General features: G+C 39.4%; 1 protein-coding gene and 1 long non-coding RNA gene across 2 annotated transcripts; both read left to right on the top strand.

The window, feature by feature from the left end:
• Window positions 1–1,965: 1,965 nt before the first annotated feature.
• LOC141534582 (uncharacterized) lies at window positions 1,966–11,993 on the top strand. The gene is made up of 2 exons (XR_012480441.1): window positions 1,966–2,550; window positions 11,693–11,993. It is a non-coding gene; the product is annotated as an uncharacterized LOC141534582 (long non-coding RNA).
• Window positions 9,179–11,209, top strand: LOC141534581 (uncharacterized). Its single transcript, XM_074254014.1, has 2 exons — window positions 9,179–10,593; window positions 10,746–11,209. The coding sequence occupies exon 1, from the start codon at window positions 9,186–9,188 to the stop codon at window positions 10,158–10,160; it is 975 nt and encodes a 324-aa protein (XP_074110115.1). The 5' UTR covers window positions 9,179–9,185; the 3' UTR covers window positions 10,161–10,593; window positions 10,746–11,209.
• Window positions 11,994–16,019: the final 4,026 nt, after the last annotated feature.

The raw sequence follows: 16,019 nt of genomic DNA, 5'->3' as shown, positions 1-16,019 counted from the left end.
TTATTAAGAATATTTTATTAAAAATTTATTATTAAAAACAATACCGATCGGAAAATTGATAAGAAAATTATATTGAGAAATTTTATTGAAATTATTTTATTATAAAATTATTTTTTTGTCACGTGTAAATTAAATAATTTTGGGGGATTAAGTCCGTAAAGTAATTAAATTAAAATTAATGACACTTGATAATTGTCGGCGTGGATATTAAGCCCAAGTAATCAGTGATATTGCGTCAAGGTCAATGCGAATAAAAGTTTAGTCAGAATTAAATCGTTAAATAAGAATTTTCGTTTCACCGATAGCCAATGATTGAGTAAAATAAATTTGAAAATTGTAATTAAATTAAAATCATTTAAAATTAATTAAACTATTTAAGCGAAGTGTGGGTTATGTGTGTGAAGAATTGAGCGGGTTATGCGTGATAGAGAGTGTTAATAGTGTTAAGTTCGGTAGTCCTGTGGACTTAATTTTAAGTGTGGAGTTAGTTGTGTTAGTCCGGTGGACTTATAGTTTTAAGTTTAGTTCTAAGACAGGTGTGGGAGACCGTTTGTTCGAAAAGCCCAATTAGTTCTAAGACAGGTGTGGGAGACCGTTTGTTCGAAAAAGCCCAATTAGTTTTAAGACAGGTGTGGGAGACCGTTTGTTCGAAAAAGCCCAATTAGTTTTAAGACAGGTGTGGGAGACCGTTTGTTCGAAAAAGCCCGTCTAGTCATCGTATCGTCAATTGGAAGGTTCGTTTGTAAATATCGTTTAGTTCGCAGTTGTTCTCCGCTTCGTTAGATTATAAGTTAATTAAAGTGTGTGTGTGAGCGCTTAAATTTGTTAAGTTTGTTATTTTTTATTGTTAATAAAACTGTACAGATTGTTAATTAAATTTTTATTATTTAGCGGCACCTTCCTCCACTCTCTCTACTCTAAGATTAAGATTTCTCAGCTCTGGACCGGTTCCAGGAACCGTGATTAATAATCCTGGTGGCGCCCTGGTAATTTTTATTGTTGTTAGTTTTGTTAGTTAAATTTAAAATTGATTAGGGTGTGACAGGGAATTTGAATTTCCGCGCGTGGCTAGTGTCACTGTTATCTTGTCGCGGTGAGTAGGGACTACTCCGTACCTTCTGAGGGTGAGTAGCTAGTTGTAAGACTCGTCACCGGGTCGTACGGGTCGCTAAGTCCCCACCGCGGTTCCCCAGAAAATCTAAGCGGGAACGAGATAATGGGAAAATTCGAGAACCTGATAGAGAGGTTATAAAAAAGCCGGTGAGCACCAAAACAGCACCTTTTGGCGGACGAGACTTGTGGTTGTACAGTGCTCAGTGATTTACCATCAAAATAACGTAAGTAGAAATTTGCTCGAGGCTTCACGAAAGAGGAACGAAGCGAGCTGTTATATTTTAATTCCTTGAAAAAAAAATTTCATCCAGTCAGGCCTTTAGGCTGACGAATTTATAATTGATCCATTATTTATTTATCGGCTTTTACAGAAAATTTGTACGAGAAATAACTGTGATCGAATAGACGAGGAAAAGAAATTTACGGACTCGAGAAGCTGAAGGAAGTGCTGTTGGCTAAATTTCACTTGCTCTGGGATAATTCCATCGTTGGCTGAAATAATTGGAACTTCAGGTAAATTGGTTATTTAGGCCCTTGTATTTCAATCAGGCTGAATTGACCAATATAAGTTTTACTGAAATTAAAATTAAGCGTCTCGAATAGTCTATACATAATTTTCAAATTCCAATCGGGTTAAGTTTGCCAAGGTCATTTAGAAATTAAGAAAATAGAATTAAGAATAATTATCAATTAACTGTCATCAAGAAATTAATTAAAATAAATTCGGTCTTTTGTTATAAATATTCAAAATTAGTTGACAATTAGTTTAGAAAATTTGGAAATTTCGGAAAAGTGCGTAGTTCAGAATAAAGGTCATTTATAGTTGTGTGTTAAATTCTTGAAATTGTGAGAATATAAATTAAGGCCGGTTGGCTAAATTTAATGAAACAATTTTAATTATGTAGTTTGATGAAAATTGAGAATAAGTAAATTATTAAGGGAAAATTGTCAAAAGATATTTAGTGAAATTTAATTGAAAAATTTTGATAGAATTTTGGAATTAAGAATTGAATAATTTAGAAAACCGACAAATGTTAAATTTTGTGAGATTGATAAATTGTATATTGAGAATTGTTAGGAAAATTTAATTGTTAATTGAAATTGAGATTGAGAGAATTGGCATATTGAATGAGAGTTAGAGAAATTGAGTTAACGTCCGGTGGACGATTTTGTATGGAATTTAGTGAGTATTTAGAAACGTTGTATAGACGCCCGAGTCGGGGGTACAACGGATTAAGTTAGGAAACCACTGCGTAGACGCCCGAGTCGGGGGCGCAGTCGGGAATAGGTTTTAACTGGTATTCCGTCAGGTTGACGAGGTAAATTATGTTAATTGGTATTCCGTCAGGTTGACGAGGTGATTAGTTGGTATTTTATGGTATTCCGTCAGGTTGACGAGGAAATTAAGATATTGAGATATTCCGTCGGAGTGACGAGGTTAAGAAAATTGGCAAGGGCCAACGTAGGTGAGAGGTTCTCACGATTAAGTTAGTTTAAGTTGTAAGGAAAAATTGGCAAGGGCCATTTAACGTAGGTGAGAGGTTCTCACAATTAAGTTAGTTTTAAGGAAATTGTTAAGTTTATAGATTGATTGAATAAATCATTTATATTTTCTAATAATTTTCTCAGTCTTATTTACAGCCTTTCTCGGACTTCTCACGACCCTGTCCTTTCCTTCTCATGCTCCTCCGGTTTCTGGGACACCGTGTCTAAAATCCCAGTGGCGCCCTTTCTAAAGAGGAAAGGGGTAGCTAACTGGACCTGGGAAAACCCCACGGTTACATTGGCGCCCAACTACTCTAACAACCCCTGAGAAGTTTGGGAAGGGTTACAAATTTTCTGAGAAAAATTTTTGAAAAAACATCTAGTTAGTTGAAAATTAAAGAAAATAAGTAGAAAGAAGAGATTAGAAAATTTTAGTTGTGAATAAAAATAGAAGAGAAAAACCGAATAAGTTAGGGATTAAAGAAAGTAATATTGGTAAAAGTAAAAGTGAAAAATAAAATATTTTAGAGATTAGAAATTTAAAAATAAATTTGGCGACAAATAAAATTAGAATTCAAAGACCGAAAATAAGTATTGGAAAATTTTAGCTACAAGCTTAGAGTAAATCTAGCAAAAGTTTCATTGTGTACTAATCCTCTGAAAAATTTCTTTAGAAAGTAATTTTGAATATAATTTTAAAATTTTCGTCAAGGCAGTATATTCTATCTACTTAAAATACCTTGAGGGATTAAGTTTATTTAATTGCACTCAAAATAGTCGATTGAGAAAATTCAACTTTTGTCAAGCTTTAATAAAATTTGTTTTTGTATTACTTAGTGAGTCAATTATGAGCAATCAAAATAATAATGATACACCGGACAGACGTATACAGTCTGCAGGCTGCGGGCAAGGCCGGTATAATGCCATGGCTAACCCAGGCTCGACAGACATGTACTCACTAACCCCAACGTTGACAACAGCAACAACTACGACCTCGACGATTATAACTACGATGAGTAGTAGAATTGCTGAGAGTTCTATGGGTCAGCACACCTCACAGGCCTATAGTGAGTTACGCCGACAGAGTACTCTGGCTGGAGGCGCTGTCCAGAACAATGAACATTACTTTGAACCTCCAGTGGATCATCGCTCAGACGAAACGGTAGTAACCCCAGATATGCAGAGAATTTTCAACCGTATGGATCGAGCATCAGATGCGGTTAGACAAATGGGCACGGACCAAAGGACAATAAACGAAGAAAATTCTCTTGTCATTGGTCGTTTGTCGCATATGCTGGAGGAGATACTTCAATCCCAACGTGAGCTGATGAACAAGTTTGACAGTCGTGACAATTCGGGGTGGTCACGTTCACCGGTTGATTTCAACGCTACTGATCTTCAGCTGCGTGGTACAACCCTGGCCCCTCCGGGTCAAGGTTTGGCAGGGGGGGAAGGAACGGTTCCACCGCCCAATTTAAGAAATCAATCGGAGAATAACAGGGTCAGGACTGAGGATGTCCAAACAATTCCTTTACCAGAAAGGATCAATTACCTTCAACAACAATTAAATCAGCTTCAACTGTCCCAGGGTCAACAACGAACATACACACGAGGCGACTCTGCGGTTCATAATCAAGACCACTCTGGACGAGGTCCAGGCCAACACTCCCAAGGCCAAAACACAGGGCCGGGGATGGCTCCACCTCCGTTCCAAAGTCAATACCAAAGCCCAAACATTGGCACCAGGTATTTCCTGCACGAAAGAAGGCGGAAGGACATTTTATCAAGCTTGAAGGTGGGTAACTTGATCTTCCCACAAGATGGAATTTCGGCCGAAGAATTTCTCCGAGCAGTGGAGAGCAGAGCACACCGCGAGGGCTGGACAGAGGACGAAATCCTGGGCTCCATGGGATATATGCTACGTGGAACTCCGGCACGCTGGTTTGATAACAACTACGAGCGATGGGGATCTTATATGCAATTCAAAATAGAATTTCGTAAGGCCTTAGGAAGCGCGTCAACAGATTATCAAATCATACACGATATCGGTAAACTGCGGATGAAACCTGGAGAGAACGTTACAGAGTTTGTGTTAAAGGTTCAGCAGAAATATTTGACAATGATGAATCCACCACCTATAGAGGATCAGGTGTCAAATATTAGAAACCACCTAACAGATGAACTACGAAATCTGGTTTTCTCCAGGCCGGTTTTTTCCTATGAAGATCTAGTGAACGCTCTACACGAAGCCACGAGGTGCCTTGGAGAGGCTACGCAGCCTTTTCAGACTCTAAAATCTGTAAAATTCCAGGATAAACCTAGATTTGGGACAATGGAGCAGGAGTTTGAGAAAGATGATTACCAGGAGGAAGAGTCGGAATTACGAGGTTGCAACGCGTTAGCATCACCGACCACATCATACAATAATAAGTATGGGGTTCGAGTAAGAGCTAACCAGAATTATTATCGACAGCCTTATAGGCCCCAGTCCCCGAGATTTCCTAGACCATGTTATAACTGCGGTCGCCTGGGACATTCTTTTGATACCTGTACTAATCCCAGACAGGACATATGTAATAACTGCCTCGAGATTGGTCACACCAGACAAAATTGTCCATTGTTGTCGAACGACATCCGCTCAAAGAGTTCTCAAAATAGTCCAAAACCTAGTGAGCATAAAAGTGAATCTCGGACTGAAGAGGAAGCAAAAAACTGACCTCACCTGTCCCGAATTCCCCGTCGGTCCAGGTCACTAAAAGAGCAACATTGGGGTCTAGTAATGACCAGTTACCGAATGAGACATCTGGCTGCTCAGAACCAGGACAGGCCAATCGGCTACCTCGCTCTGAAGTAGGCCCACCAACATCAACTACGAAAGTGTCTGCTGATACAGGCAGCATTAATCAACTTATCTCCTGGGTTGAAGATGATCTACCAGAAGATCAACCAGAATTTCTTCAGCAGGTTCTGAGGGTATTTGAAGATCCTGGTTTTTCTATAATTAATACTGATGCTAAAATAAATATTAACTGTAATTTATCTTCTTTAGAAGTTCATCAGGAAGACAATGAACCCGAAACCTTATGGGAAGATGAACTGGACCCAGGTTTTGAAGTTGAAGATGACAAGACTCGGCTGTGGTCCCAAAATACAGGCCCTGGTGGCTGGGTTTCGGACCAACAGGCCCCGAATAATACACCAGAAATGACATCTAGAGCAGCTTTCATCCCGAGAATACTTCAGGGTGGATCTTTGATAAATAAGATCAACTATAAGTTGGCAGAGAGAAAAATTTTTATTCCAGGAACAGGTCCTAGGCCTCCAAGTATTACGGCTAGGATCCCTGTGTCCTTGTGGATATTTGGAGTTACTCTGAGCGGTATTTTGGACACTGGCAGTGAAAGATCGTATATCAATAGCAAGATATATGACAATATTCAGGAACTTGCTTCAGGAGAGCTCAGGGCAGACGAGACTCAGAAACGAGGGATTTTATTGGCGAATCGCACTCGGTGTAAAAGTCAAGGTGGAGCGCCATTTATCATCCAGATCGGCTCTGTTGCTGGAGAACAGTATCTGAGTGTCCTAGAAGATCTCAGCCACCCTATAGTCCTGGGTATGGATTTTGTTCTCCAATTTGGAGTGATAATTGACAGCAAGAATAGGACCTGGCAGTTCAGCGGAAGTCCAGAGTTTCACCCATTCCAGTTGGTTTCCTGTAAAGAAGGACTCTCGGTCTGTGTTAGAATTTCCACAGAACCAGATCAGGGTTTCCAGGAGTTTCTTAGATGCGAGTTGGAGAAATTCAAGGACTTACCAACCCAAGGACTTACCAATATTGTTGAGCATGAAATAATATTAAAACCCGAGGCCGTTCCTGTAAGGATCAGGCCATATCGGAGGAGTCCAGTAGTAAATGAAGAACTTAATAAACAGATTGACGAGCTTTTGGAGAAAAAGTTCATCCGACCGAGCTGTAGCTTATGGTCGTGCTCTCCAGTCATGGTATCCAAGGCTAATAACACTTGGAGGTTTTGTGTGGATTATAGGCCTATAAACAAGGTCACCATACCTCCAGCTCATCCGCTACCCAACATGCTGCGGATATTGAGTGCTCTACATGGAGCAATATGGATCAGCACTATGGACTTAAAGGAAGCTTTCCACCAAATCTGCATGGCTCCCGAGTCCATTCCCCTTACCGCTTTTTCTGTGGAAGGACGAGGCCAGTTTGAGTGGCTGCGGATGCCCTATGGTTTGGTTGGAGCCCCTAGTACGTTCCAAAAGGCTATGGATGAGCTGAAGGAACGTTTTCACCGAAAGCTGTTAGAAAGATCTCTACCTATGGACTGGTTGGATAAAGTCTTTGCGTACTTGGATGACTGGATTGTCATCAGTACCACCTTGGAAGAGCATAAAAATATCCTGAGTTTGGTCTTCGAAGTATTCAGAGAGGCCAATTTGCTGATTAACCCGGATAAATCGAAATTCTGCCGCCCAGAGGTTAAGTTTCTAGGATTTATTGTTAACAGGGATGGTCTTCATCCTGACCCGGAGAAGATAGCTCCAGTCGTCAATTTTCCTCGACCAACAAATCGTAAACAGCTACGCAGTTTTCTGGGTCTTGTAAATTGGTATCATCGCCATTTACAAGATGTAGCAAAAGCACAAGGGCCGCTGAATAAACTAACAGGAGCGAACTCAGAGTGGAAATGGGGAGAGCAAGAGGAGCATTCTTTTCAACAGTTGAAGCAGGCCTTGGTGGACGCTCGTCCACTGGCTATTCCTCAGTTGGGACTTCCATACTACCTATATACAGATGCGTGTGACACTGGATTGGGAGCATTCCTGGTGCAAAAGGATCTGGATAGCGGTAAGGAGTACTTGATTATCTGCCTCAGTCGACCACTTCGGGGTGCTGAGACTAGATATACTACTACCGAAAGGAATGCTTGGCGGTAGTTTGGGCAGTGCGCAAACTCGGCTGTTATTTGGAGGGTGCCCCATTTACAGTCGTGACCGATCACGCGTCGTTGAAATGGCTACACTCCTTGCGTGATCCCAATGGTAGGCTTGCAAGATGGGCAATAGAACTCCTCTCTCACCGGATCAACATTGAACATCGCAGGGGACCGAAAACGAAGGTCCAGATGCTTTGTCCCGGATGTATGAGGATCAAGACCCGGAAGACTGGCTGGAGGTGAAGAAAGGCCTCGGTAATACTGGCTGTCTTCAACTCCAGTTAGCGGATTGGTATGAAAGGAAACTCAACAATGTCCGAAGGAACCCAGAAAATTTTCCTGACTGGCGAATAATAGATGACCGTCTGAATTACCATCGCCCAGATCTTTTAAAATCAATTGTCGGGGATGAGATGGCTTGGAAATTGGTCCTGAAGGACTCAGAAGTACCCGATGTTCTGAGAAGGAATCATGAGGATCCTGATGCAGCGCACTTGGGTCGCGATCGGATGTATGAGCGTATCAAAGTACGGTACTACTGGCCCGGGATGTACCAAGATGTCGGCGAGTTTGTTGAAACATGCGAAGTATGCAAAAGAGTAAAATACAAACAAACTTCGTCTAAAGCTCCGATGCAGACCAGACAACCTATCCGGCCCTGGGCCGTAGTAGCTGCGGATATTACAGGCCCGTTTACCAGGTCCCGGAAAGGAAACCAGTATGTATTGGTGATTCAGGATCTGTACACCCGATTTGTGGAACTACACCCATTACGTCGTCATACTGGGGCTACGGTTGTTGATGCGATAAAGCGTACCTTCTCTTTGAGAGGGTATCCGCTATTTTTAATAACGGACAATGGCAGAGAATTCGTTAATGATACGCTTAAGAAATATCTAAGAACTACGGGAGTAAAATTTACTCCCTTAGCAGTCGCTCACCCGCAGGCCAATCCAGTAGAGAGGATAAATAGGACTTTAAAGCCCATGATTCGAGCATACATTAATAAGGATCAGTCCAAGTGGGATGAACACCTGGGGACTTCCAGTTAGCCCATAACAGTTCATATCATGCTGCGCTGAAGCTTTCCCCGTATTTTTTGGTCCATGGCCAAGAACCCCGTCTATCTGGGAATTTGACTGAGTCCGAATTAGGAGACCTTGATTTGGACTAGGATGAATGGAAACAGCGGGTTGCTCGCCTAGATGAGCTTAGGCATAAGATTGAGAGCAATATGCAAAGAGAAAGTGAAAGACAGGCTAGGTATTACAATCAGGCTAGGTCGATACCGGAAGTTCAGGTCGGGGATAAAGTCTACTATCCGAATAGGAAGCTTAGTAATAAAGCTCAGGGTTATAGTGCTAGTCTGGGGAATAAATATCTTGGTCCGGCTACGATTTCTAGGGTAGTTAGTCCATTAGTTGTTGAACTAGTTAACGAATCAGGGAAATCCGCAGGCTTTCATTATACTCCAGATCTGAAAATTCCTCGTAGAAGTGATAGGCTAGCTCAGAAGACGACTAATTAAGAAGTTAAAGTATGCTACATCGGAATTTGCTAACATTAATTTTTTTCCAGATGGAGCGACAAGGACGCCGGTCTAGAGGGGCTGGCAGAGCTGAGGTGATGAGACGATTGGTCAGTCGCCGGGAAGTGCCCCGATTTGGTCGGGCATATGGAGTAGCGCGTCGAGCCATCAGGGTTCGATCTGGTTCGTTCCAGATCGGCGTAATCAGTGAACCTCCAGAGGGAAGAGATGTACTCACTGGCCGGTCAGTCTTTGATAGACTTGGTCCAGTGATTCCTCCGAGCAGATCAATTGCTCCAGGTCCAACTGAGCCGAGAGTGGAACGATTGCCGTTTCGTGATTTGGTAATCACTGTATGCCAGGATTCGGAGCAGGCCGCAAGGCTACCCGATACTCAGGCAGATGCCCCACCGATAAGTTCAGGAACGAGGTCCACTGAGATGCTTGAAGAAAAGTCACCACCGTCGACTCTAGTTCCACTAAAAGAGCCCGTCGCTGGTCCTAGTAAACGGCTTACTAAGGGGCAAAAACATCGCCAATATAGGAAGCGGAAGTTGCAGGAGTGGTTGGAGCGACCCGATGCTAGCCCAGAAAGATTACGAAACTTATGTAGGCATCTAGCTCATGGTACAGTTTCGGCACGAAATTTCTTGAGGAACGGACCATCTCGCCCTGATGCGGAGGGTCCATCTGCGGAGAAGCCTTGTCCAGGGGAGACACCAGAGCGTATTCCAAAATTGGCAGGCTGGCAGGATGAGGCCCGAGCTCTTCCGGTTTCTCCTGAAGCGGAGTCATCAGCGCCAATGCCTATAGCAGAGGGACTGGCTAAAACTTACGTTCAGGCCCCAGGTCCTCCTGCTCCAGGTGGATACACCCAAGGACACCAGGAGAAGAAGAAAAGGAAGCAAAAGAAGAAGAGAAAGAACCGAGAAAGGGGCCCCGATTGGGCCAACATGGAAGTGTTCGGGTTGGACTTGGCCGAGGAGGAGGATGAGTCCGCAGCGGACTCTGGATGGGAGTCAGACGATGTACTGAACATCCATCCTAGCTCGGATGATGACCGATTGTATTAACAGTGGTTGTCTGAATAAAGGGCTGTTTTCTAATTTGTTTCTTCCAGTGATTTTAATCCATGGCTATATCCTATCCTTAGAGGTCAGGCCTTCGCGATGCATACGCCCTTGGTGACAGTCTGGCAGGGGGGAGTGTGACAGGGAATTTGAATTTCCGCGCGTGGCTAGTGTCACTGTTATCTTGTCGCGGTGAGTAGGGACTACTCCGTACCTTCTGAGGGTGAGTAGCTAGTTGTAAGACTCGTCACCGGGTCGTACGGGTCGCTAAGTCCCCACCGCGGTTCCCCAGAAAATCTAAGCGGGAACGAGATAATGGGAAAATTCGAGAACCTGATAGAGAGGTTATAAAAGAGCCGGTGAGCACCAAAACAGCACCTTTTGGCGGACGAGACTTGTGGTTGTACAGTGCTCAGTGATTTACCATCAAAATAACGTAAGTAGAAATTTGCTCGAGGCTTCACGAAAGAGGAACGAAGCGAGCTGTTATATTTTAATTCCTTGAAAAAAAAAAAAAATTTCATCCAGTCAGGCCTTTAGGCTGACGAATTTATAATTGATCCATTATTTATTTATCGGCTTTTACAGAAAATTTGTACGAGAAATAACTGTGATCGAATAGACGAGGAAAAGAAATTTACGGACTCGAGAAGCTGAAGGAAGTGCTGTTGGCTAAATTTCACTTGCTCTGGGATAATTCCATCGTTGGCTGAAATAATTGGAACTTCAGGTAAATTGGTTATTTAGGCCCTTGTATTTCAATCAGGCTGAATTGACCAATATAAGTTTTACTGAAATTAAAATTAAGCGTCTCGAATAGTCTATACATAATTTTCAAATTCCAATCGGGTTAAGTTTGCCAAGGTCATTTAGAAATTAAGAAAATAGAATTAAGAATAATTATCAATTAACTGTCATCAAGAAATTAATTAAAATAAATTCGGTCTTTTGTTATAAATATTCAAAATTAGTTGACAATTAGTTTAGAAAATTTGGAAATTTCGGAAAAGTGCGTAGTTCAGAATAAAGGTCATTTATAGTTGTGTGTTAAATTCTTGAAATTGTGAGAATATAAATTAAGGCCGGTTGGCTAAATTTAATGAAACAATTTTAATTATGTAGTTTGATGAAAATTGAGAATAAGTAAATTATTAAGGGAAAATTGTCAAAAGATATTTAGTGAAATTTAATTGAAAAATTTTGATAGAATTTTGGAATTAAGAATTGAATAATTTAGAAAACCGACAAATGTTAAATTTTGTGAGATTGATAAATTGTATATTGAGAATTGTTAGGAAAATTTAATTGTTAATTGAAATTGAGATTGAGAGAATTGGCATATTGAATGAGAGTTAGAGAAATTGAGTTAACGTCCGGTGGACGATTTTGTATGGAATTTAGTGAGTATTTAGAAACGTTGTATAGACGCCCGAGTCGGGGTACAACGGATTAAGTTAGGAAACCACTGCGTAGACGCCCGAGTCGGGGGCGCAGTCGGGAATAGGTTTTAACTGGTATTCCGTCAGGTTGACGAGGTAAATTATATTAATTGGTATTCCGTCAGGTTGACGAGGTGATTAGTTGGTATTTTATGGTATTCCGTCAGGTTGACGAGGAAATTAAGATATTGAGATATTCCGTCGGAGTGACGAGGTTAAGAAAATTGGCAAGGGCCAACGTAGGTGAGAGGTTCTCACGATTAAGTTAGTTTAAGTTGTAAGGAAAAATTGGCAAGGGCCATTTAACGTAGGTGAGAGGTTCTCACAATTAAGTTAGTTTTAAGGAAATTGTTAAGTTTATAGATTGATTGAATAAATCATTTATATTTTCTAATAATTTTCTCAGTCTTATTTACAGCCTTTCTCGGACTTCTCACGACCCTGTCCTTTCCTTCTCATGCTCCTCCGGTTTCTGGGACACCGTGTCTAAAATCCCAGTGGCGCCCTTTCTAAAGAGGAAAGGGGTAGCTAACTGGACCTGGGAAAACCCCACGGTTACAAGGGGCCAGCCTGAGCAGGTAAAACTGTTACAACATGCATACATACACTTTCTAGAGTATTTTTATTTTTAATATTTTTATCTAACTTCGCAGCTAAAGAGACGTTTTTTGTTCTCTTTCGTGATTTTGGTGTCAACAAATGAAGGAAGATTTCTAGTTGAAGAATAAATCGACTCAGCAATGGAACATCTTTACTCTTCTGCTCCAAAATTTCTAAATGAGCTTGATGCTCCGGATTTATTTTATTATTTAAAGTCTTCTCGAGCTTGATAAAAATCTCGTTCCAGCAATCACTTAAATTTATCAGATTATCTGGATAAACTTTTTCAAAATCAGTGTTTATTAAATCTGCACACACAGACTCTTTCAATATCGGCCAGTCATTTAATATATCCGTTGCACTAGAATATTTATTTGATAAAACTTCACTCCTTCGTAGTTCATAAGAAGTCTTTCAATGTAACAAAACATTCACTACATCTCGGTGGTGCTTCAACCATTCCTTACTATCAAGAGCAGAATTTTGATGATTGTTTCCAATATTTTCATCAAATTCAGTCGATTCACTAGAAGTATCTCCTAATTTTCGTAAAGTTCTAACAAGCGTTAAAATATTACGATGTTTATCGGTTAGTTTTCCTTTGGCGACAATGCTGACCTGGCGTAAGGAATCTTTTTTTTTCACTGGAGCAACGTAGAAAGTTTGAGTGCACTCCGATGGAAAGACTTCAACAATTTTTACAGCTAATTCCTCAATATCTTCATTCTGAAGGACTAAGCCTTTCTTTAAACAATCAATCACTATAATTTCGCACAAATATGAGATCCATTGAGCTTCCAAGGTAATCTTTTCGTTTTTAGCAATTAACAAAAGTTCTTTGCCAATAGGGTGATCACTGAGCACTTTTCTTAAATCGAAATTAAAAAATTTAGATACTTTTTTTTTTTTCTGTTGGAAACAGAATTTTCTTCTAGTACAGTTGTATTACTTTTTGAATTTATAAATTCCACTGGTATTAAATTATCAACAGTAAAATCATTTGACGATACTTGAATCAGTGGAATCATCTGACAACTTGGGGCATTTTGATCATTTTGACTACCAGAGATCTGAAAACAGAATTAATAATTAGTTACATTCGAAATATATTTTATAAGAATTAAGTTAGCCGACATCTGAAAATTGTTCGAATTGTTTTTTATTGAAAATTATTACAGAAAAATAAAAAAAATTTCATTTGTAAAAAACTTCAAAAACCATAAGTAGAATTTTTCAAAAAATTTTTTTTGTTTTAATTTAATAAATGAAAAAAAAAAATCAAAAAAATTAAAAACGTTGGCTGAATTTAGTGTAATATTAATTTTAAGCGTCAAGTTTAATGAAAATATTAAGCAGTAAAATGTTAACAGTAATGAGTATTATGGAAATTGCGTAATGTAAACTATAAAAATATTTCGATAAACATAATCAGATTAGTATAAATTAATAATTGACTTTCTGAAAAATATCTAACGTACATATTCGTCATATTTTTTTTTTAACCGAAGACGTAAACCAACACTTGGAACTACTTCTTTTTGAATGTCTTCTGTTTGGGTGAGGAATTCTCCGAGGATTTCAATATCAGTTATATGGTTTACTATAGGGAAAGGAAAAATAAGTAGATAAAATTATGGTAAAAATAAAAAGCTAAGTGTCAATGAAAGAATACTGTAAACGTAATGTTCAGGTTAAGTATGATAATGCTAAGTATAAATTAAATAAATCAAAAAACTTACCACAAAAAGTTTCATGTAAATCACTTAACTTCCACGATCTCAACAAATCTTCCATAATTTTAATTTCATATTAAAATTCACAGTACTACACAGTATGATCTTTCCGAACAGAATTAATCGACATAATTATGATCAAGCGAGCTCGCCGACAGGAGTTCACTCCGTTATACGGAGTGAACAAAAAAACAACCAAAATAACAAGAATTTTTAATATGTATGTCTTAGATAATAAATTGTTGGTGGTGATTCGGCTTTGTCCACTTGATCATCTTCTTCATCTTGATTATCGGGTGTTTCCTGACTGTTTGACACTAAATCAACAATTTGTTCATCTGTAAGTGTACCAGTTGTGGCTACATCCTCATCTATATTTTCGTACGATTGTAGATCTTCGTTAAAATTGTTTGGTATGTTCAACTGGCTTATCCATTTACTCAGTGGTAGATTGTCTTCACTCCCAAATTGGTTCGTTTCTTGGCTACTACATAATCCAACATGTCGAAAAAAATGTTGGATAGTGGCTGCTCTTACCTCTTGCCAGGCTTTTGATAAGAAGTTCACTGCTTGTAGCAACGTTATAAAGAGTTTACACTGTAGTTTCATATATAATTATATGTAATCATACATGATTATATATGGTGTAACAGTTTTACTTCTGTCTAATTGGTCCCTAATTAATTAATCGATAAAACTAAAAATGAACAAAAAAAGACCAGAATAATTAATAGGGCACCACCAGGTTATTATGACGATTCCTGAAACCGGTCCAGAGCTAAGAAAACTTATCCTAGGGTTAGAGAGGGTGGAGGAAGGTGCTGTTGAATGATAAATAATTAATTAACAATCTGATCAGTATTTATTAACAATAAAAAATCAAAAATTTTAATCACTCATACACTCATACTATAATCACTTAAAACTATAGCCTAACTAATGGCTAACCAGAACAAACCACTTACTAATTACTAACGGAACACCTCACACAAAGACTGCAGTGTACGAGGGCTCGGTATTAACACACAGCTACAAAAGTAACAGCCTAGTGAGGGCAACATAGACCCAGATACTTCTGCAGCTTACACACATGTTCAACAAATGAATTGTATTGTATTGTATTTGTGATTTGTCCGGGCACTCAGCAATGAAGCCATTGTACCCGAGCCCTTTGATGGGCTGTCACATTCTTTCTTAAGGAGACAGTTTGTTTAATTATCAGCTAAATTCATAAGTTATAATTTTTTAACCAATTTACTCAAATTGAATATTTTTTAAAATCTTATTTTGCCTTCAAAATAAATGTAAAGTTAAAAATATCTTTATTTTCTCCTATGAGTTTTGGATGCCTGCATGCGGGTCGCTAGACTCATGTACCTACTTTTATGACTCTCTGGCCGTTGAGGTCGTATAAATGCAACCTCTTGTTCTCTTCGTAACCCGAACGCTCATCTGGTTTACATTCCAATATTTTCCGTTGCGACTTTCCCTCTTTTTTTTTTATATATATGTAATATTTTTGTCAACGCACTTTTCTTAATAATATTTCTCGGAACTATCCCACCAATAATAAAATGAAAAGAGTCTCCGTACTCTTGTGTACACTATATACGTCCAAAAGCGTCAGTCCGAAAGGATCTTTCCTAGCGACAGCTACGTCAATTCCCATCAAGTTCGCAATCCGAAAGTCAACCATAGCAACTCTTAATCAATCAATAAAAGGTTCACACACCAGTTTCCTTTAGCATTCAAATCGTCAAGTGGTTTTGTGTAAGTTCAAACGTGCCAATAACATTCTCGATCTGCAAGCTGACCAAAAGAGATACAATTGTCCATCCATACAACCCGACTAGCAGCCAACGAGCCCACCAGCTTCCAGAAATATCATCAGGCTTTCATCAATCTTTCATCACGGAGCAGTTTCGCTAAACGTAATTTGGTATAGTATTTTTATTGCATAAAAATACTAAAAGGTACGCACTCAATTCATTTATTCATTATTCTGAAATACACGCTATCTCTTTCAAAATCATTGTTTATCTGTAAGTTTATCGTTCAGGCTCTCGAACGTCCTGAACCGCTTACGGAAC

This window comes from Cotesia typhae, unplaced genomic scaffold (genome assembly GCF_013202065.1).
Source record: "Cotesia typhae breed Kobodo isofemale line unplaced genomic scaffold, CoteBio_Ctyphae scaffold_13, whole genome shotgun sequence".
Lineage (NCBI taxonomy): Eukaryota > Metazoa > Arthropoda > Insecta > Hymenoptera > Braconidae > Cotesia > Cotesia typhae.
This window is presented reverse-complemented; position numbering and strand designations above follow the sequence as displayed.